The sequence below is a fragment of the Lotus japonicus genome, chromosome 4 (assembly GCF_012489685.1).
Source record: "Lotus japonicus ecotype B-129 chromosome 4, LjGifu_v1.2".
Taxonomy (NCBI): Eukaryota; Viridiplantae; Streptophyta; class Magnoliopsida; order Fabales; family Fabaceae; genus Lotus; species Lotus japonicus.
Window position 1 is genome coordinate 53054352 of NC_080044.1, and position 22101 is coordinate 53076452.

The 22101-nt window shown below is 36.3% G+C and overlaps 4 protein-coding genes and 1 long non-coding RNA gene across 5 annotated transcripts; 2 read left to right on the forward strand and 3 right to left on the reverse strand.

Annotated features, from left to right (window-relative positions):
• Positions 1-74: 74 nt before the first annotated feature.
• On the reverse strand, positions 75-2084 carry LOC130711567 (GDSL esterase/lipase At3g48460). The gene is made up of 2 exons (XM_057561249.1): positions 1366-2084; positions 75-809 (listed from the first exon to the last, which is right to left on the reverse strand). Exons 1-2 carry the CDS (start codon positions 2020-2022, stop codon positions 303-305), a joined length of 1164 nt encoding a protein of 387 aa, XP_057417232.1. The 5' UTR covers positions 2023-2084; the 3' UTR covers positions 75-302.
• A 5792-nt stretch (positions 2085-7876) lies between these two features.
• Positions 7877-9153, reverse strand: LOC130711570 (uncharacterized). Its single transcript, XR_009010725.1, has 2 exons — positions 8493-9153; positions 7877-8371 (listed from the first exon to the last, which is right to left on the reverse strand). It is a non-coding gene; the product is annotated as an uncharacterized LOC130711570 (long non-coding RNA).
• Positions 9154-9364: 211 nt separating this feature from the next.
• On the forward strand, positions 9365-10748 carry LOC130711569 (60S acidic ribosomal protein P0-like). The gene is made up of 2 exons (XM_057561250.1): positions 9365-9522; positions 9980-10748. Exon 2 carries the CDS (start codon positions 10013-10015, stop codon positions 10574-10576), a length of 564 nt encoding a protein of 187 aa, XP_057417233.1. The 5' UTR covers positions 9365-9522; positions 9980-10012; the 3' UTR covers positions 10577-10748.
• A 1054-nt stretch (positions 10749-11802) lies between these two features.
• On the forward strand, positions 11803-13953 carry LOC130713974 (protein NOI4-like). The gene is made up of 3 exons (XM_057563798.1): positions 11803-12061; positions 13023-13220; positions 13799-13953. Exons 1-3 carry the CDS (start codon positions 12053-12055, stop codon positions 13820-13822), a joined length of 231 nt encoding a protein of 76 aa, XP_057419781.1. The 5' UTR covers positions 11803-12052; the 3' UTR covers positions 13823-13953.
• A 1819-nt stretch (positions 13954-15772) lies between these two features.
• Positions 15773-20342, reverse strand: LOC130711818 (zinc finger CCCH domain-containing protein 43). The gene is made up of 6 exons (XM_057561577.1): positions 19535-20342; positions 18811-18876; positions 17846-17959; positions 17477-17740; positions 16450-16716; positions 15773-16263 (listed from the first exon to the last, which is right to left on the reverse strand). Exons 1-6 carry the CDS (start codon positions 20156-20158, stop codon positions 16060-16062), a joined length of 1539 nt encoding a protein of 512 aa, XP_057417560.1. The 5' UTR covers positions 20159-20342; the 3' UTR covers positions 15773-16059.
• Between the last annotated feature and the right edge of the window lie 1759 nt (positions 20343-22101).

The window sequence follows — 22101 nt, forward strand, 5'->3', positions numbered from 1 at the left end:
CTACACACCCTCAACAAAATTCAACCCCCTCTCAACAAACCATTGTATTTGGTAAGGGAAGTTGTATCCAAATATGCACTAAAAATATATGTTTAGGATTCTTCATTTTTCACCAATCTGACTTTCTTTCTGAGAATCTCTCTAGTTTAAGATATAGCTATGGGAATTGGGAAATGAAACAAATACAACGAGTTCTAGTAAAAAGATAAAATATGATTCTCTCACAAGTAGTTACGCTAGCAAACGCATAAACGCCATAAGAACAAGCAAACTCCTAACATGATTCTTCTTGGGTGAACCATTCACCCCTGACTCTGTTTTCTTTCCAACAAAAAATTAAAAGGAGGTTGGGTGAAGTTTCCTTGAAGAAACATTTCAGAAACAGCCTTATACATGGCTTCTGTGAGATGAACACCATCCCAGTTAATGTGTTGGGAAGGGCTTGTGCAAACCGTGGCATTAGGCGTGCCGCATGTGGCGAAAATGCTGAAATTGTAAGGTGGATCTCCTGATCCACAGCAGACTTCAAACACCTCTTTGAATCCATACTTGCTTGGATTCTTCATAACAGCGCGGTAGGCGTTCCAGTAATCAGCATAAACTATGGTGGCATTTGGGTACTGCTTCCTGAATTCCTGTAATTTGGCTTGCAGCACAAGGTTGTGAGTGTAGCTTTGGTTGTTGACACTTTTCACACATCCAATGTCATCCCTGTCATCTTCAGAAGCCAGATACATAGCCAGTGGCAAGCACCCAGTTAGTGGCAAACCCTGCACAACTAGGTATTTTGCACCCTTCTGAAGCAATGTCTGCAAGTCAAAGAATGAAAACAGTGAATGAAACTATATAATTTAGGGTTATCTACATAGTTTGTCCTTATAATGCTTGATTATGGTCCCTGTCGTTTCAATTACTCAAATTAAGCCGCACTCTCAAAATTGAGTAAATTTTGTCCAGATGTATGTTAACTTATCATCCAATAACTAACGGAGAAAATGGATATGTATTACAAATTTTGATGTGAAAAGTGACATAAATCGTCTTAAAATGTCATTCATGTTAAGAAGTGGTGGTTCATATCAACTTATTTCGTTAATTATTGGATGGCAAGTTAACATATGGATCAAATTTGTTCTACATTGAAAGTAGGAAGACTTAATTTGAGCAATTGAATTTATAGGGACTGAAATCATGCATTCGTGAAACTATATGTACAAAAAATGTAATGTAACAATATAATTCATTCATTTTACTCTTCATGGATTCACATGGAGATAAGATAATTCTATGCTTTGAAGTTATGTTTTTGATTTTGAATTTGAGTTTGAACTACTTTTTGTGTTGGCTATAAATATTATTTATTACCTGTAAAGCTCCTGAGACTGTGCTTATTGCAAGCTTCCTTATGGTGTCACCTGAGACTGAAGATCCAAGAGTGTAGGCATAGTCATTGACTCCAATCTCACCAAACCAAAAAAGAGTGTCATCAAAATCTTTACACTTTGATTCCACTCCTATACACTTTTGGCTCTCTAGGTACCTGTTAAACCACAGCATCTGTGTTTGGATGCTCTGAGGAGTGATGTCAAGGGAAAGGTTGTTCATGACAAAGAACATATGGTTTATTGCTGTGGAACCAGCAACAGCAAAGTTCACACCAAAAGTACTGTCATTGCTTTTTTTGCTGTGACGGTAAGGTTGAAGGTACGGCAAGGAAAGTGATTCTGTTACAAAGTCAATCACAAGCCTTCCATCACAGTACCTATTGGTGGAATGGTTGAAGAAAGTGGTGCCGTAGGGAGAGTTTGATACATGGCCAAAGCCGCTAGGACCTTCAGCGTTCTTGGTGTTGCCGGTGTCCGTGAAGGAGTCGCCGAAGGCGTATATCTTGTTGAAGGGTCTTGCTGCTGGGTCCTCCTGATGCACAGTTGCTGCTGCTGCAGAAGGAGGTAATAAAACTGAGGAGAGTATGCAGATGGTGATGAGGGTGATTGAAGAGATAGATACCACATAAGAAGCCATTTCAAATGGCTACCTTAAGTGTTTTTGGAAGAGTTGTTGCTGTGATGTTTGTGCTATTGATCTCTGGGGCATATATATAAATGGAAGAAGTTAAAAGATCTACTAAATGTATGTTTGAATACACGGTAGAAAATCATTTGTGAGCTAAAATTATGATGGATAGAAGTAATTTTTCTAAGCTTTTGTGGTTGTTTACCATAATGTTGAATTTACGGTTGTTTTCCGCATGTATCTAAACATGCACTAGTAGCATTTGTGAGACTCATTGATTGTGTGCCCTCCACCGATCCTGACACACCTAAATTGAATGTGTTTATGTCAATTTTAATTTACAAAAGTTACATGTAAGGACCATTTTATGAAGAGAAATAAGAGATTATGAGAAGTCCATTTCTTTGAGTTTTAAAAGGGGGGAGAGTTTGTAGAATTTATGAAAATCCCTCAACTCCTTCCTTAAGTTATTTTGTTGAATGTTAAGGTTTGATTTCACTTTAATCCTTTCAATTTAGTAGTTCTGTAATTTAGGCCACCTACTTTATTTTTCACAATTTTAGTCATCGTTTAATCCCTAGTTTTCTTTTCACATTTTCTGTTTCCCAAATTTAATGGTTTCACACATTTTATCACTATTTTCTTAATTGTGCAAATGTAATCTCATTACCAACCTCCATCCAATTTTTTTTAAGCTGAAATATGTATTATTATTGAATGAGGAAAACACAACATGAGGACAAACCCCTCATGAAGAAGTGAAAGAACCAAACCAGTCCCATCCATCAACAAATGACCACAATAAATAAATGTGTCTCATTAAAATCTTACTAGGAAAATGTAACAAGAAGTGAATCACCTGAAAAAGTTGGGTCTAGGCTTATTAAAATGCTTGATTAAATAAAAAGGTCACGTCTACGCTATAAAAAAGTTTTTTTGACTTGATAAGCCGACTTGTTTATGTAATATTACTTTTATCAATAATATAAATAATATTATTTGAGAGCAATGATATACAAGTTTATTATTTGAAAATAAAATGCAATGGTTTATAAAATGACATATTAATTCGCTAGTCTATAAGAGTATTAGTACGTGGCCTATTGGTCGATCTATTGGTTTACTTTATTTGAAATTATCTGTTAAATAAATTTTTAAGTTAGCTTGTAGGCCAGACAAAACCTTATAACATGTTAAGTTAGACCTTAAAATTCGACTATTGAAAGACCATGCTTTTTTAGTTTGTTAAAAAGACCCAGCTTGAGCACAAGCCACAAAAAGAGAATGAAGTCAAGCTTGGGCCACGCAAAGCCTAGCATGACTTTAACTTATTTCCACCCATAAATACTACATTCAATAATAAGTTCTTTCATTTTTTTAATAGGAGATAATTCAGGAAAACTAATATTTTTTAATAAATTTGGGACTGATAACTACTCCTAACGAATTTTTTTAATTTATCGTGCATTCATAGATTCAATTTTCTCCATCCTTCTACTTCTGTACCGTACCGTCTTGGAGATGCAGATATCTGAGAGTTAATTAGTTATGATATGGGGGTCGCTGGGGAGCTCACGGTTGTAGTTGGTTTCATATCACAATCACAATGCTTGAAAGAGTGTTATTTATAAATTTATTATATATATATACACATATATAATGCTTAATTATTAAATAAAAATAGAATTTGATATTGTAACCAAAAAAATAAAAATTAATATATTCAATCTTTAAAATAGAAATAAAGGGATTAATACAATTAGAAACACTGAATTATCTCCTCAAAATGTTATACTTTTCTCCATTTAATGAGAAACAAATCCTGTCGATCCCATGTAAATATGTTTCTTTTCTCCAATTTCTATTTCCATACTAGAGAAAAAATCAATAATCTGCCATTCAATTAAACTTGGATCAACATTGAGACTGAAATATCCCTAGAAACAAAAGAGGTTGCTTCGGAGGGAACTTCGTTAATCCATACCAAACCGGCGAATGAAGAAGCCCTCCTTGCAAGCAAATCTGCCACAGAGTTGCCAAAACAGCGCACAAACGAAAGAGTCATTATGTCAAATGAACGACAAATAAAAATACATTCTCGAATAATAGAAACTAGATATGAATTGTCATCCGAAGACTTTTTCCATCTCTGAAACAATTGAAAACAATCAGTTTCAATGTAAACCCGTCGGAACCCAAGTTGACCCAAGTAAGTTGAGAGGCCAAAACAATAGCCCACCGCAACGCACAGCCTCCGTCTTCTTATTCATATGTTACATGTAGTTAGTTTAAATAATACATGTTTAATTTTTTTTAAAGTTTAAATCACAGTCATATTATTGTCGTGTAGGATCATTGTAAGTAGTAAAACACTTCCTGCCAAATATTTAACGTAACTGCATTACAAGAACTTGAACCTGAAATATCTATTTATGCTAAAATAACATTGTGTCAGTTAATTTATACGTTTGATAGTATTTAACTTTTTTTAAGTTAAGTCTTGAATTTGAGTATTGTAAATAGAAAAGAACTCATTAAAAAAATTTGCTCCACCGTAATATGAAAATTCGAAATTCGAACACAATTGTTATACATTGTTTTTTAGTTACATGGGCATAACAATTAAGCACCCGGGCCGGGGGGACGAGGAGAAGTTCTCACCTATATCAATCCTAAGAAAATGATGACAGCCACATGGTTGTTATGAAGAGTGCCTGTAGTGCAAAAAAAAACTTCTTATCCATGTTTTTCTTAATACATAGCCTCAGCAAAAAAATAAACCTTTTAAGTTACTGATATATTTACTATTGACTGTGTGGATCAATTGGTAGGGTACTAGGATTGATTAGTTTTTTCTTTAACTTAGAATTGATTAGTTGCTTTTAGTAGAATATAATTGTGATTTGGATAAGAAATTTAATATCCATGTTCTTTGTAGGAACAAATTTGTTCCTTTTTTTTAAGATAGAAATTTTAAGAGAGCATTGATTGATTTTTTCAATAATGCCACTTTTGTAAATCTTATTATTATTATCTACAATAGATTATATTTTAGGTGATATTCCCACCGTGCAATGGTTCCTGGAAAAATAAGAGCAGAAGGCAAATGGTTAAAGGACAAAAATTTAAGAAAAGTATAAGAGATAAGAATATACTAAAAAATCCTTAAATTTGATAGTAACATTTTACTAGGAGAGTTATTGGATTTCTAATAATTGAGGCCTTAAATGTGGGTGTCCCCACATCAACTGTTTTCTATGGTGATTTTATGGAATACTACTAAGAAGGTGTATAAAGTGCATCAATTCGATGCACTTTTTGTTGGTGGAAATAAATACTGCGACCGATGTTTGGTTGCTTGGGTATGCATCTCATTAATGGCCGCCCAACGACCTGCCTCAGTGCTCCTTTGCTAAAAGTCAACGTTAAGACTAAGGCTATGTTTGGTTAGGAAAGAAAGTGGGAGGAAAGAAAACTGGAAGGAAAGAATGGGAAAGGAAAGAAAGAGAAAGGAAAGTGAGAGAATATTTTAGGTTATTTGGTTGGGTTAAAAACTATATCCGTCCCTGAACTTTGAGCGAGTTTTGAAAATCATCCCTCGCCGGAAAATTATCAGAAAACCATCCTCAAACTATTGAAAACAATTTGGACCCGTCCCTCCGGCAGCCCCAGGTCCGGTCAACGCTTATGTGTATGTCCACGTCAATTAATGAGAGACAAGTGACATGCCACATGTAATTTTTAATTGAACTTTTTATTCCACATGTGTAATTAATAATTAAAATAAAATGAAATAAATAATTTAATAGAAAAAAAAACTTAAATAATTAAAATCATTAAATCATTAGGAATGGATTTCATCATCCTAATCTCTTTTTTCCCAGCCACCATCGTACCACCACACCACCTCCTCCTCCTCCTTCTTCTTCTTCTTCTTCCCTTCCATAAAAAAAAACCCTAAATCCCATTTCATCTCCTGAATCAAACCTTAAATCCCTTCCCAAACAAATCGAACCCTAAATCCCTTCCCAAACGGCCAGATCTAAACGATTAAACTTTGATTTTCCATTTGCATGTTGTTGTTGCTGTGTTAGTTTCTTCTTCTTCTTTTTTTTTTTCTGGTTTGCTTGACAGATCTGTGGGGTTGGGTTTGAGTTTCTTGGTGGTGGGGGTTGTTCGATGGGGGTGAGGGTGGTGGGAGTAAGGGTGGTCTGTTTCTGCTCTGGTGGTGGGTATGGGTTTCTAAGTTGGTGAGGTTGGGGGTGGTGGGTGGGTGTGGTGGGTATGGGTTTCTGGGTAGGTGAGGTTGGAGGTGGTGGGTTTGTGCCGTGGTGAGGTTGAGGGTGGTGGGAGTGAGGGTGGTCGATTTTTGCTCTGGTGGTGGGTGGGTTTCTGGGTTGGTGAGATTGGGGGTGATGGGTTTGTGCCGTGGTGGTGGGTGGGCGTGGTGGTGCGTGAGGTTGGGGGTGGTGGCGGTGGTTTCTTGTTCTCTTCCCTCTCCAACCCCACCCCAGAATCTGATGCAGTGTTTTCCTTCTTTGTTTTACTCTGTTTCAAGAGCAATGTTCAATGCAGAATGTTCAAAGATGGAACCTTGTAAAATTTCTGGGTTCAAAGGGGGTTTAGGGTTAATTTGGGGATTTAGGGTTAATTTAGGATAATTGGGTTAAATGAAATAATTAGGAATTTTTTTTAATTTTAAATAATAAAAAAATTACACGTAGGCTCATTAATTGACGTGGACAACCACGTAAACACGTTGGTCGGACCTATGGTGGCCGGAGGGACGGGTCTAAATTGTTTTCAATAGTCTAAGGATGGTTTTCGGATAATTTTTCGGCGAGGGACGATTTTCAAATCTCACTCAAAGTTCAGGGACGATTATAGTTTTTAACCCTATTTGGTTTGATAAAAAGTAAAAGGAAAGATTGAAGGAAAGAAATGTGTATATTTATGAAATGACATAAATACCCAAATAGCATATTAAGATCTTATAAAGTTCGTACATAGATTATATTATTTTTTAAATGTGTTATTATAGCCATCATATAAAAAAAAAACATACAGGAAACATAAATCAACCTCCACGTAACTCGTTCCTTTTGTTCACAGCTACAAAAGCTCAAAAATTTAATAAAATAATGTGAAAAGGAGGGTAGATGCAACTAGAGGGTATTTTCGTTAATTAAACAAAAAACTCACGTATCTATCATTTTCCGTCCAAAGAAGGGTGGAAACATTTTCATTGTAGGCCCCACCAAAATTAATCTTTCCTCCCTTTGTCGGAAGCAATCCAAATAATTGAAGGAATATTTTAGCGTCCCTTTTCTTTCCTTCATCAATCATTCCACTCTCTTTCCCTCGTTCCAAACACAGCATAAGAAAAATGGAATAAATAGGACACCAAATACTCTTACTCATTTAGAACGTACACTCATGACATAGGAGAGAAAATCTCAGCATTTCCTCAAATACAAGAGCAAAAGTCAATTTTTTCCGGCTAGGGATGAAAGTAGAACATCATTATATAGACCAAAATAGTGATTGACCCATTTTAATTTTCATGAACAAATGTTGGTTGCTATCAAATGAAAGCCAAGAATTGTTCACACTATTTTATTTGTTTTCTGAATGATTGAAATTTAGTCATTAACCATAATGATTTCCACCAAACACCAATCTTTTTTCCAGCGGGTCATTCTTGTGTTTAGGTGGGTCAAATATGTTGTGGTTTAAGGAGGAAGCTCCTCAATCCAAACATGATGACCATAAGCAAAAACCTTCATAACTAGGACATCGACGATGGTGTTTTGCCTCTACCCACAAAGTAAATATCCGTAAAATCAAAACTAAGAGCAAGATCACACACAACTGAATGTAAATGAGATCTACCAAAGATGAGTTTACACCAAAGGTTGAAGAGTTTCAACAATCTATCTCAAAGCTCACTCTCTTCAAAATCAAATCTAAAGCTAAAGATAAAGCCTATCTCAAAGATAAAGCATCCGCAGTCACCGGTTAAAGCACATTGAACGGGGAAGCGGCAGCTACAACTAAAATATAACCTTCATGATCCCTCACTATGAATCCAAATCCAACCACATGCAAAACAATCATAGAAGTATCAAAATTGACCTTAACACCCCCTGTGTAGGATAACTCCAAGAAGGTTGGAGGTGTGTGGAATCTCTCGACGTGACGCAAATTAGAAGGAGACCAAAGACATCGGCTTGCTGAAACACCAAATCAAATAGAAGTCGCACCCGCTGAAAAACAAGTTTATTCCTCCTCTCCCATATTACATTATGCCATAGTAATAAAGGCATGAAGAGCCACATCATCGACATCCTGGAAAAACCTGTAAAAAATTTGAGCAAAAGATAACTCCATAGAGCCCTACAATTGTTATCCAAGAGAGGATCTAAACTAGAGCAGTTGAGGTTTCGAAAAAAATAGTAAAGCATGGGATGTGGTCTCACAAGCAGCACCAAAATGGACAAGAAGGACCCACGTCCATCCTCTGATAGCAAAGAGCCCCATGCACCAGAACAATCTCAAGATAGACTCGCAAACAAGCTCCTTATACCTCGATAACGCCTTTGAATGCTTAAGGCATTTCCAAACTGCATAAAAATGATGACTGATCAAAGAAACTGATTAGGCTTGTCCACATTGTGTTCATTTCTCAGCTCTAAGACTTTAGATTTGCAAACATCTTCACATCCCTTTTAGCAACAAAGTTTCCTTCCCACTTACCTTAACTTCACAACATTATCACTCATCTCAAATTTTCTAAGTATCGATGTGTCTTCTTTTTTGGCAATGCCCTTGTTTTATCTTGACTGCTCTTGTGGGTTTTTAGCCTAAGGAAGATTTTGTTTTTTAGCTTTACCTTTTGCCTATGCTAACCGTACTTGGATTTCCAACCTAGCAGGCTTTCTCATTTTCTCTTTGGACACATATTTTTTTTCCTTTTTTCTTCTGGTTTGAACAAATCGCAAGACTTATCCATCGACTTTGACTTTCTTCGTGTAGCGGATAAGGAAACTGCATTCACAAAGACACGAACCAGAGACCTTATTTAAGCCAGAACAACCTCGTGTCAGTTAATCTACATGCTTGAGAGTACATAAAAACTAGAATAACAAAAATATTTTAATTAGTTTTCGTTTAACTAATGTATATATCTTCTGATGGTGTCACTAGGTTAGATACTTAATTCAGTTAATTGTATGCTTATAAAAAAAAACTTAATTGTATGAAGTTTGTCTAAAAAGCTACAATAGGCCCAATTTCAAAAAAAAATTGATACTAGTAACTAGTACCTAAAGCCCAAACTATCCCTTAAACCCAAGTGCTCCTCCTTCGATTTCCATCTTCTCCCCGAATTCGAACTCAATCACCATCTCCATAGCCAAACCTTAGCCGCACCACTCCGCCACCGCGAACCGGTGCCGCTCCATCATCTTTTACCATCTCGCAGCCAACCTCGCGGCGGCATCTTCAACGGTGTTTTTCTAGATTTGGACTCTATTTTCATGTTCATTTTTGCTTGTGTTTGATTTTTTTTTATTTTTTATTTTGATTTGTGTATGAGTGTTGTTATGGAAAATTTTCCTCTGCATTAGATTGTGCTATTAGTATTGGATATGCCTTTTGAGTTCTGGTCACTGTAGTGTTGAGTGAGAGAATGAAACAATCTTTTTGTAGATTAAACTTCAAAGGATATATAAATCTAGAAAGAGAAATTTGTAATGAATTCAATTGAAAAATGACTTGTCAGTTCAGTTCAATTTCATATTTCAGTGGCTGTTCTGTTTTCTCTTAATTGCCTTTATTTCATGACCTCTATATTTGAATGCAATTTTATATTTAGTCAATGAAATGATGAACTCTTATGCTTGGATTAAAAAAAGAGATAAAACATATATGAGTAAATTGTTAATGCGCTATGGTGACGATGTAGGGGAAGAAGAACTTCGAGAGTCAAGGAGCAACAATGGCGGGGAAGGTGTCGAAGGCAGCTTACGATTCGAAGATGTGTAAGCTTCTTCGAGAGTACAGCCAGGTGCTGGTGGTTTCCGCAGACAATGTTGGGTCGAACCAGCTTCAGGGGATACGGAGGGCACTCCACGGTGATTCGGTGGTGGTGATGGGAAAGAACTCGTTGATGAAACGTTCTATCATTGACGATGCAGAGAAAACAGGCAACAAGGCCTTCCTTAACCTTGTTCCCCTCCTCGTCGGGAACGTGGCTTTGATTTTCACCAAAGGTGACTTAAGGGAGGTCAGCGAACAGGTTGCAAAGTACAAGGTTGTTGATCCTATTCTCATGTGCCCTAAGTACATGACCTACGACTCATACCGCACTTGTTCCTATTTGCAATCTGGACAATTACCGCTAGGCCTCACTTGTTGTAACCAGCAATCTGCACAGACTTCCGAGCCTTTTCTAGTATGCTCAAAATTTTTGCCGCACCAGCATTGTCATTTGATGAGATCAAGACAGTTTTTGATGACCAGTATATGGGCTCCTTTTCTCCTTTTGGCTGGTAACTTGTGATGTGGAAGTAGCATTTTGATTTTGATCCCATGGTTTGTAGTTTTATTCAGAGAATGATTGTCACAATACACCCATCACTCATCTTTTCCTTGAGCACTGTGGCCTTTCAAACTCTTTGTTGTTGAATTCTCCCTTTTCAGGGAATGGTGGAGAATAAATATGATTTTGATCACGATTGGATTCTGATGTAAGCAAAAAAAAACATAGATAAAATTTGTTCTCTCTATTTTATAAACATATGCTGAGATGGTCAACTCTACCCTATTAGATGGCTAGTACCAGAAGATTTCATCAAGTTTTGAAGCCTAAGTTCTATGCTAAAGCATTAGAAGATGCACAGTACTAAAGCAATCATGCCAAGTTCTAATTCATTTGAACATGCTTAAGATCACCTAAGGTAGACGCTCTAATGTCAAGCATTTCAAGACCTACTCCCTGGAAGACAACATTACTAGTCACTTACACAGTTGCTTTCCAGAAAACCTGTGAAGTTGTGCTGTCCTCTGCTTCATCATACTTTGATGATACATTCTGAGCATGCAAAAAATGCCAAAGGATATGCATTAAGTTCTTCTGTCTTAATGTAAAATTGCTGCTAAGGGAAGAGAGGATTCAAACGACTATTTTGTTCTCTCATGGTACTCAAGAAGACCGTGAAGAATGGAGAGCATAAGGACTGAACATCATTCCTAATTTTGAAATGAATATTGTGAAAGCTCTCAACAACTTAGCTGAAATCGTAACTCTGTCTAGAATGTGAAAGCTCTTGACAACTTAGTTGAAATCATTCTTCCTAGCATTCATTTCTAATTTTGATTATATCTACTTCAATCTTTTGATTGGGAGAAAGTTTGAAGAGGCTATTGAAAGACTATTGTGGAAGTCTAAAGAAACAATGTCATATACTTGTATCTCGCGAGAAAGAGAATGGGAAATTCCTTAAGTGAGTAAGGAGATTAGACGTAGTCCGCGTGGTTTGAGATGAACTAGAATAAATATCGTTTGTGTTCTTTTATCCCTTATCTTTTTCATGCATTCTACACTAATGTAAGGGGAGCTAGAGTTAAGTTCAATTAAGTCCAAAATGAATTATTTTGATCACCTTTACAAATAAAATAAAAAGGTTGAACGACAAATAAAATGGAGAGTTTAGAAAATGCCTATTATAAATGACACTGTTTGTTTCTGGTGTTGTCCTTAAATGAAAGGAAATTAAACAAGAAACGGTTAAGGTTCATCTAGATCGTCCAACAAAGCAAACGACAGGGATTCGCTCATCCATGCCGTTTTGTTTTCCTTCCCTTAACACAATCCTCTCCTTCTCCTTCCCTTAACACCTTAAAATCCTAGATTACTTCCTGTCTCCAAATTAAACCTGGTCTGGTGTGTGTTGTGTTCCTCCATCGTCAATCCATTGTTGGTCTTTTTCTCTCTCAATCCAATCGTCTCTACCTTGCCTGCTAGCTATTCTCATCCATGGCTTCGGTATATTAATTTCTCCACACACCATTTTCAATTATATTGTTGGTGAAAGATTGATGAATACAATAATAATTCATGAAACTTCTTTGATATATAATATGTATGTATATATGTTGTCAATGTCAATGGATATCATCAGTTAAATTGCATTTTATTCATCCTTAATTGGCATGTGTAAAGACTCTAATTGCTTGCATTATTGGAGATTTTCTGCTGATGAGGCTGGATTTTCATTTCATTTTTTAGAAAATGTCTGAGATATCTCTATCTTTCATTTTAAAGGATTAATGTATAAATTGAATCATGCATACATGAGTTAGCACTTGTGCAATTTGTGTTTCAAGGAAACAAAATTAAGGTTAATTCTGGAATCAATGGATGAACACCCTGCTCATATATATCGTATCATCCTGTTCTGCTATATAGATGTATGTGCTGGTTGTGATATTTTTACATTACTTTTGGTGGAAAGGGTAGAAAAAAAGGTTTTGTTTTAAATCAAATTCTATGTTAGATCACATCTAAATATTTTTTATATTTGCACATGACAAATCGTTTCTTTTACTAAGTGTTTTTTTGGTTTTACCGGAAAACACACAAAATGGAAAAATAAGATTTTGACATGTTGATGTTGACTAGACGTTGTGTTCAACATAAATCCTAATATACACTAAGAGAATGTACTTCAATTCCTGATTTTTAACACCCAAAAGTATCGGCACCCATATACACCACATTTTTCGATGTCCATCTCTTCCTATGATCACATCTATTATTTGTCTCTCTTCTTTTAGTTATTCTCATTATTTGGTTTTAGTGGGAGGTTTACTTAACATTTCTGAATGTACATTGTAAAGATAGTATCATAATATGAATTTGCTGTAATGGAACAGAACATGCTGTGAAGAGATTAAACTCATCTTGCAAAAATTGTTCAACTTGTTTTTGTCTTTTTCATGTACAGCAAGATAAAGGTCGGCCATTGCCTAAATTTGGTGAGTGGGATGTGAACAATCCTGCGTCAGCCGAAGGGTTTACTGTCATATTCAACAAGGCTAGAGATGAGAAGAAGACTAGCAGTTCTGCAACTAACATGGCAACTCCACGTAAATCTGATTCTGAGTCCAAGAATGCTAATTATGCTCAGTTTCCTCCTACAAAGGTGAAACTAAATAGTTAAAACTAGTGTTAATTTTCTGGGGGATTTAGTTTTCCTGCCGTCAAGGAAATCTCACATCATCTAGGAGGATTCACATTTCAAGTTTTAATAAATAACTTTGGAATGTAAACCCTCTGGTCGTAATCAGATATCTCAAAATGTTTGAATGCACAAAGAGAAATGCTACCAACACTCGCTTTGTCATTCTCTTTCCAACACTTTCTCATTTATTGGTTAAAATTTATGTAGGTCTCACCAGATTGAGAGTGAGACCTATACGATTTAGTGGACCTTACATTGATCTCAACCAATAAAAGAGAAAATGTTGAAAATAGAGTGACAAAGTGTTTGTAGCACTCCTCATGCAAGATTCCTTGACGGCATGAAATCCAATTAGTTCAAGCTTGGTGTTTGATGAAAAACATGATGAAGTTATCATAGTGGGCAGAAATTAAAGCCAATGAAAGTTGCTTATGTCGACCATGATTTTACCTCACCGTTATTTTCTATTGTGTACCCGAAGATGCACCGAACATCCTTCTTAGGCTTCATTTAATTTGTGGAATCAAATTTAAATGCAGAGAAAGTGGTTTTGCTGCGGTTAGCTACCTAGAGAGCATGGAATGTGCTCCGAATATGGATTAGACAAGAGGAGCCCTCGACTAACGCCAAATTGTTATGTGTAGTGTGTACCATGTTCTTGCACATTTGGTGGAGAAGGGATGGCTTATTATCCTATTTGTTCACTTTCACCTTCTTTTTCTTTTTTTCCATTTTGCTTTGTGTTTTTTTACCTTCTTTGCCTCTGCAGAATCACAGCCTCGTATTAGTTATATGCAAATGAAATTTGCCAGTAGTTTTCTTTTTTCTCACGTTGATCAATATTGACTACTAGTGCAAAAATATTATGTGAAAGGTGGTGTAAGGGAAAAATTTGTACAAAACTAACATAAAGAAAATGAAAAAAAATGTATGAAAAATATTCACATGTTATGAGCTATTATTACACTTACCGTCTTATGGTGATATGGTCTGACCAGTTCTATATATTTCTTTAAGGTTCTTCCTTTACATGACTTGTGATTAACTGAAAAATTGATTTTAGTCAAGTGCCAACAAGTCTATAAGGTCCTATTAGACTTTTTGTCAAAGGAGATTCAATAAAGGGCTACGCCTAAATCAAACGACACTTAGAAGCCAGTGCAATAAATCTCAATCTCAAGTCCTAACAAAGCATTAGGAAAACACAACACAATGTAGGCTCTGGTACGATTTACTCTAATTTCTTGACTACACCGTTGATTATCACCACCAAGTGATAAAAGAGCAGGAGTTCAAAACATATAATGCAATGAACATTGAGGCTCTTGAATCCAATTTCAACATGATTTTTTTTGCTTTGGTAGAGATATTCCAATATTGTGGTAGTTGTGTTAGCACACTTGATCTAATAAGCCCATTTTTTAACAAACTTTGGTCAAAACCAAGGCTTTTAAAGGGAAGACACTACTACAGCTCCATGAACTCTATAGGGGACACCAGTCAGAGCTTCGGGATGACAAATCCACTAGAGATGAGGGGAGGAGTTAAGGAGGCAAATCGTGGTTGTAGCTTGTGGCAAGGAGAGGAGGATAGGAGGAAGGGAAAAAAACCTCACTAAGAGGATGGAAATAAATTACTGAAAATAATCTATGAAAACTGTCTAAAAATCTTATTATTTTTAATGAACCAGAAAACATAATTAAGTGGAATTGTAGCTTGCAACACCAACTATCGAAAACCTTTTTTAAATGGTGATGAGATTAAAGTCACAAAGGTGGCCAAACGACCTTTACATCAAACAAATGGGAAGATAAATCTCATAAGGACAATACTAAAAGCATTACAATACACGGCAAGCTTAGCTAAAAAATTCACAATAAACACAAGCAAACAAAAAATAAATAAAAGAACTCACAAATCCACCTCAATAAACTTTGACATCAAAATTAAGCATGTGTCAAAAATACGTCTTAGATCCTATCCTTCACTTTAATAGTCTTGACATTTTTTTTCCAGACCCGTTCTGGCACTGCTGTGCTGGAAGGATGGATATCCATAACACTAAATCAAAGCCACATAAAGGTTGACTAAAGCGATAATTCAAAGGAGGGGATAAAGGGAAGAGGAAGTGGAATACACAATGTTAGAAGAGGGAGGATTGTAGGGGAGAGAAGGATATTGGACCAATTAAATGAGAAAAAGATAGAAGAAGAAATCATACGAGATTGCAAAGGGAGGAGGGACCACAGCTAGTGGAGGAGGGAGGAAGGATAGCATAGAAAAGGGGGAAAATGGGAGATACTACCTAGAGGATAGGAATTCCTTACTAAGGAGGGGGGAAATCTCCTCCTCGGAAATTCCCAGCGGGAGGCTAAAAGCATGGTGACGTTGTGTGAGAAAAAAGGAGTTATTGGTTCAGCTAGGGTTTCTTTTGTGAGAGCAAGAGACCTAAAAAATTAAAACAAGAGACCAACCATGAAAATTAGGGTATTTTGAAAAGACTAAAAATCAAATATAAAACAAGATAACCAACATTCACCATTCATGCCGGTCTATCTATAAAATCCAATTTAGAGAAAACAATCCAGAAACAAAAGATAATCTCCAGATGCAGATGTTACTTGTTATAGATACATCAAAACATCTGTTTGACATATATATATGTATCTATTTTCAGCAAAGCTTCTGTTGCCTTGGGCAGAGCCATGAAATGTTTAATAAATCTATCATGTTTACGAAGAAGTCTACAAAATATGGGTGACATGCATCCTTAAGACTAGAAGATCCTTGACAAAGATGTTTACACAGATTGCTGAATTCTCACATCACTTGCACCTGCACTTCCACCCAACCCAGCCATCTCAACATCAGCTGAGTTTGGGTAGGATTGCAGGCCGAGTCCAGGCATCATCACGGGCAGTGGGTCTATTGGGTGGTCATACCTACAAGCTGGTCCAAATTTGCAAATTCCATAACGACTGTAATGCGAGCAGACATTCTGGTCCTGCATTTCATGACAGATAATTATGTAAGAGAAACTAGCCAATCTAGCTTGTAATCTTGTATGACTAATAAAACTAAAGGAATTATCTTTCAGAAATCAGAAACTCAATCATCTCTAGGCTACATAGCCATGTTAAATCCATTTTAAATATTTCATAGAATGCAAAAAATCAGCAGGATAACTTACAGGTCTCAGAGGCAGGCCCTTGTCACTGAGGATGCATGGAGGTAATCTTGCAACTCGATTCCTTGGATGGTGAAATTTACAATTAGATTTAAATTTGCAAGCCCCAGTTTTTAAGAAGTAGCTGCATTCAGGTTCACCAGGCCTTTCTGGATACTCTTCAACTGGCATCTGCCTTTGACGGTGCATGTAAGCGTTTGTTTCAATTGCTGGGTTCATGACATATGCAGAAGTTGGATGCATACTCCTCTCAGATAGGTAGACAGGTGCCTTTACAAACAATGAACAGGTCAAGTTGACGGGAAAACAATAACTTGTGAGAGTTCAGCAGGCAGAACAATTAACTCATACAAAATTGGGGGAAAAAAACAACAAAGATACCACTCAGTGACTTGTATTGTATATCAGTGAATTGAACACTGCCTGGGGGGGAGATTTTGAATGTTCATAAATTCGAAATAATAGAAGATATACTTAACTTTGTTTTTTGTTTACTTTTAGCACTCAGTAATGTGCACTTTAAAATTCACTTCTAGGCATAAAACTAAAGATCAATTATTTAATCTTGTATCATTCGGCAATATGTTGCTTGTTTAACAAGATGGATTATGCCCAGATCTACAAATAGCTTAAACAAATCATAAGGAAGAAAACGTTTTTTGACTTTTGAGTAACTGATCTTTCGCATATTAAGTCAAACCTCAAGTAGCTTAATATTCATTTCACTATTCAGTCTTCACTTTACAAGTAATAAAAAACACATAGGACTAATGACAAGTCGGCAACAGCCAAGAGCAAACATTATCTCACAATCTAGAAAGCCATTTCAAAAGAAACCTGTGTACCAATGGCATGGAAACATATAGTAATAAAAAGAAAAACAAATAGGTCATGGAACTGCTCATGCAACATATGGAGCAGAAACAGAGAGCGTTAACTTTGCATGATAGAAAATTGACAGACTAAATAGTATCTAGTACTAATTATATAATTAAAGGACCCTCGCCAGATGGTTATTGACATTGAATACCTGATATCCATTCCAGTCAGAATTTTGGGGAGAAACTCCTTGACTTGGCTTAAGGATCATCGGCATAAAAGAAGTCTCATTTAATGTTTTTGAAGAAGACCACGAGGGTACAGAAGGTGATGCACCTTTAAATGACCCCACATTACCATACCCTGGGGGAGGATCAGATCCTCCAACACTTGTAGGATCAGGATGATTAAACCTGCAGTTTGCTCCATACTTACAAGAGCCAGTGCGCATGTAAAAGGGGCACTCTCTCTCTCCCTATCATAGAAACCAACATTATTAATATGTGAGTAACAACTATTTTTGAAGACTTCAGAGACAGATAGTATATATCTTTTCATAGGTAAGAAACAAAGATCATACCAGACGAATAGGTAGGCCGATAAAGTTAAGTTTTGGTGCTGTTGAACTGCTTCCTCTTGTGTGGTTATACTTGCAAGCTTTTCCAAACTTACAACCCCCAGACCTTAGATAATACTGCCATAACATCAAGCAAAAAAAATCATTATGACAATGTCAGTAGTAGTGTCATATACTGAAGATATGGCTCAGGAAAGATATTAATCGTACACATCATATATAAACATGCTTCGCTCATGAGTAGTTTCAGAGGTCCAATCAATATTAAACCTTATAATTGGTGAAGTAGCTCAAAAAGCGTGTATTTATAAATGTTTTCATCCATTCATTTAAGATTATTATCACTAATCTTAACATGAAAATTATTATTGTCTTCATTATCCTAGTTAGCATGACATGATAACACTAAAAAAAACCAACCAACTAATATACCATGATAAAAACCAAACTAACATGCAGAACAATGTCTCTTTGTCCCTCCTAGGCTATTTACAGAATGTAGACAGCAAAGATCAAAACATAAACCAGACATGAGCAAACAAAACAAATCATAGTCTAATATAGACTCCATTGTTGTCACAGATCACAAGTATTGCAATTTGCAAGGAAAGAAAAGATGACAGCACCAACCAACAATTGAACATATAATTTCGTAAAAGATTTATGATCTCACTATTACAATGGAAATGAAAAATATGAAGTTCAACGTTAACTTTGAACCTCCTTCTTTTGGTCTTTGACCAGGAGACCCACTGCATAGCTATGGGATTAACCCACGGGCCAGGCGAGGTTAGTTAAAGCCCTTTCATTAAACATACAATCTTCCATGGAAAATCACATAGCCAGAGGATCTTGAATGTATTAATGATTATAACACAAAAGCCAAAGTAATAATATGTTAGAATAAAAAAATATGAAAACTATAATTTGCAACAGAAAGTGTTTAGAAGCAAAAATTTGACAAAAACCTTGCACTCTGTCAGGCTTGATCTTTCTGTTGGTTCTTCTCTTTCTCCTGCCTTCTCCTTAACAGCCTGCATTTATCATTAAAACAGCAAAAAAACAGATCAGTTTAAGAAGCAAAAGTTGAATAATGTTTTCACTCATAAAATGGCAAAGAGAACCTGATTGGTTTTCTCAATCACCATGTACCTATTATCCCTACCAAGATACTACTTTTTCTTTCTCCTTTTAAACCTAGTGTACTCCTTATGCCTTATAGAAGACCTCAGAAAATGAGGAAAATTTTGAAGCTTGCAGAAGTAAATAAGCAATACCACAGAGGAAAAAGAAAGACCAAAACAAACATTTTAAAGGCATATTAACAAGATAGCACTTCCTCCAAAACTTACAATCCAATATTATGTTCGAACCAACCACGATACAATTGTAACAGTTATTACCAGTCCCTCCGATCAAAGGTACTACCTTCAGGGAAGGCAAAATGCCCTCCTCAACCAATGGATTCTACTGATAATACAATGACACCATACACACAAAGGGAATCATGGGCCCAAATATAACCTCTACAATAGTGAAATCTGAGCTTCACTTCCAAACTTCAAAATGGAACATATAAATGGATGAATCAGCAGCACTAACAAACATCAATTCAACCGAATCACAACAGAAGCAACACTAACAAACATAACATCTCAAAAATGTAAAGGAGAAGAAAGATAAAAGAAATACCTGGGTTCTCCTCCTAATGGGGTGGTTAAACCTGCAATGGAATCCAAACTTGCAACTCCCAGTTTTCATATAGAATGAACAATCTTCAGCATCAGGCCTCAAAGGGTAGTTAGAAGTCCCACTCCCACCACTGGTTTTCTCTTCATTTTGCTCCACTCCATCAACATCAACATCAACATCAAAATCTCTCCCTCCAAATGCCTCAATACCCACCTCGTCATTTTGCTCCAATCCATCATCACCATCAAAATCTCCACCCCCATAAGCCTCTCTACCCACCTCTTCAATCACATTCTCACCCCAACTACTGTTATCCCAACCCCTGCTATCTCCATCAAACCCTTCACCACCCTTAACAGATTCCGCATCACAAACCCCTCCATCATCGGAAGCTTTCTCACCAGTTTCAGCACCCCCATCATCCTCACCCTTCAAATCCAGCTTGTTCTGAAACTCTCCACCAAGTGCGTCATCATCATCCTCCTCCGCGGCGTGATTGAGATCTGACGGCGGTGGAGGATGAGCAACGGGAGAAGAAGGTTCAGAACCCAGTTGTTGTTGTTGTTGTGGGTTGTTGTCGCCATTGGTAACTGCAGCAGGTGAATCAGACTCAGAAGGTTCCATTCTCCCTCCACATTTCAAACCCTAATCACAGGGAATGGTGTTATGGATCACACGCGGTGAATGAATGAATGAAGAAAAGGGAGAGAAAAGGATGTGTGTTTTTTATAGAGGAATCAGCAAAGGAAAAAAGAAGAAACTAGACGCAGTGAGTGTGAGTGTGAATGAGAAAGGAGCATCATGGAAAAAAGTGTGCAACTTTATGATATTGTGGTGGGGTGTGTAGTGTGGACAACAGTGCCTTCTAGGACATACACTGTGCCTTTTTTTAATTTTTATTTGGGTTTTGATTGATTCACGCAACTCTTTCTCTTCGATCACATTTCACTTTTAAATATCCGGTATACGGTCATCATTTGGATGCCGCAAGATTCGGGATTTAGTCACAATTAAGACTCTTCATCCCTTCCTCAGGCCCCAATCACATTTTCGCTTAAGCATGTTGTGGGATGCTAACATTCGTCGTGCTATCTGTGAGGTAGATTGACGGAATATTTTGGAAGCTTTGGCGAATGACAAGTTTTATTTCCAAGGGTTAGCTTCTGATTTCCTTGATCTTCGGCTTCTCTTGGACCGTGATTGAAATGTTAGTCTATTGCACATCTCTAGAGATACAAATGAAGGAGCAGATTGCCTTGATGAGTTAGGGGCTAGTCGTTAGTAAACTTCCATTCTCATCTTGAGGTTCTGCCTCAACAACTTGCTCCCATCTTAGCTAGGGTTGTGTTAGCCTTGTAGTCCTTTTTGTTGCGTTTTTCATTTTATGATGTAACAAAAAAACATTATCACTTTCTTTCTCTTTTTTTTATTAACATTAGTCCCTGTGATATCATAATATTATTATGTTTCGCTTATCTTTATAAATAATAATTTCAAAATATTTATATTTCTCACTCCGAATCACTCTAATATCATCACATTTAATTTTGCTAATCCAACTCACCATACAAATTTTATTAAAAATCAAATTTGAATACAATTTGTATGGTAAGTAAGATAAGTGAAACTAGGTGTGAATGGTATTAAAGTAATTAGGAGCGAAAAGTGTACACATAGAATTTATTATTTGAGAAAACCAGTGACATGTAATCATTATAACATCACAATGACTCTTTTAAAACTAAACAAAAAATGTTTAGTTGAAAAGCTATAAAAGATGTACAGTGGCCATTCTAGATTACAATTAAAAAATATATTTAGCTCTTTTTTATTTTAATAGTGGTTTATGTTAGTGTTTCTAATTAGTTTTTCAATAATTATACGTGTTCTACCAAATAATGCATACAACTTGGGGCAATTCTTTTTGTCAGTATCGCTCTTTTGGTTGCAATCACATTAATGTCACATTTATCATATCTCTCTATTTTTCTATATCTATTGTGGTTTATACTCACTAAGTGCACACTAATATTTATTCTTAATTTTATTTTCGTCCATTTCCTAGTAGTTCACATGTACCGCATTGTTTAGAAGGACCGAAAACGTGCACAACGAAAAACATCAAGCTGAAAAACCACGGAAAAATATTGTTAATGTGCTTTTACTTCGTGTATGAAAACTGAATCTAGTGGAAAACCGTACCTAAAAGCAAGTATCAGAGAGATTATGCCAAAGATTGTGAGAAAATGAATAGTAGGGGAAGGAAGTTCTCATTTCCCCTTATACCCTTGATTTCACAATAAGACCAAATACAATGGTTTGTTAAGAGGGGGTTGAATTTTGTTGAAGGTGTGTAGTAGTTGGTTGAGGTTTGTTGAAGATGAGGTGGAGGAGAGAAGTGTTGAGAGTTCTCAACAATGTTGAGAGGGGGTTACCGGTGCCACGTGACGCGTTCTGGTTCGTTGTCCGGATGTTTATCATCTTAATCTTTTGAACTCAATTATTTAATTGCAAAAAAAAAATTTTGGAAAATTTTTTTTAACCAAAATTCATGATTTTTTTTCCTC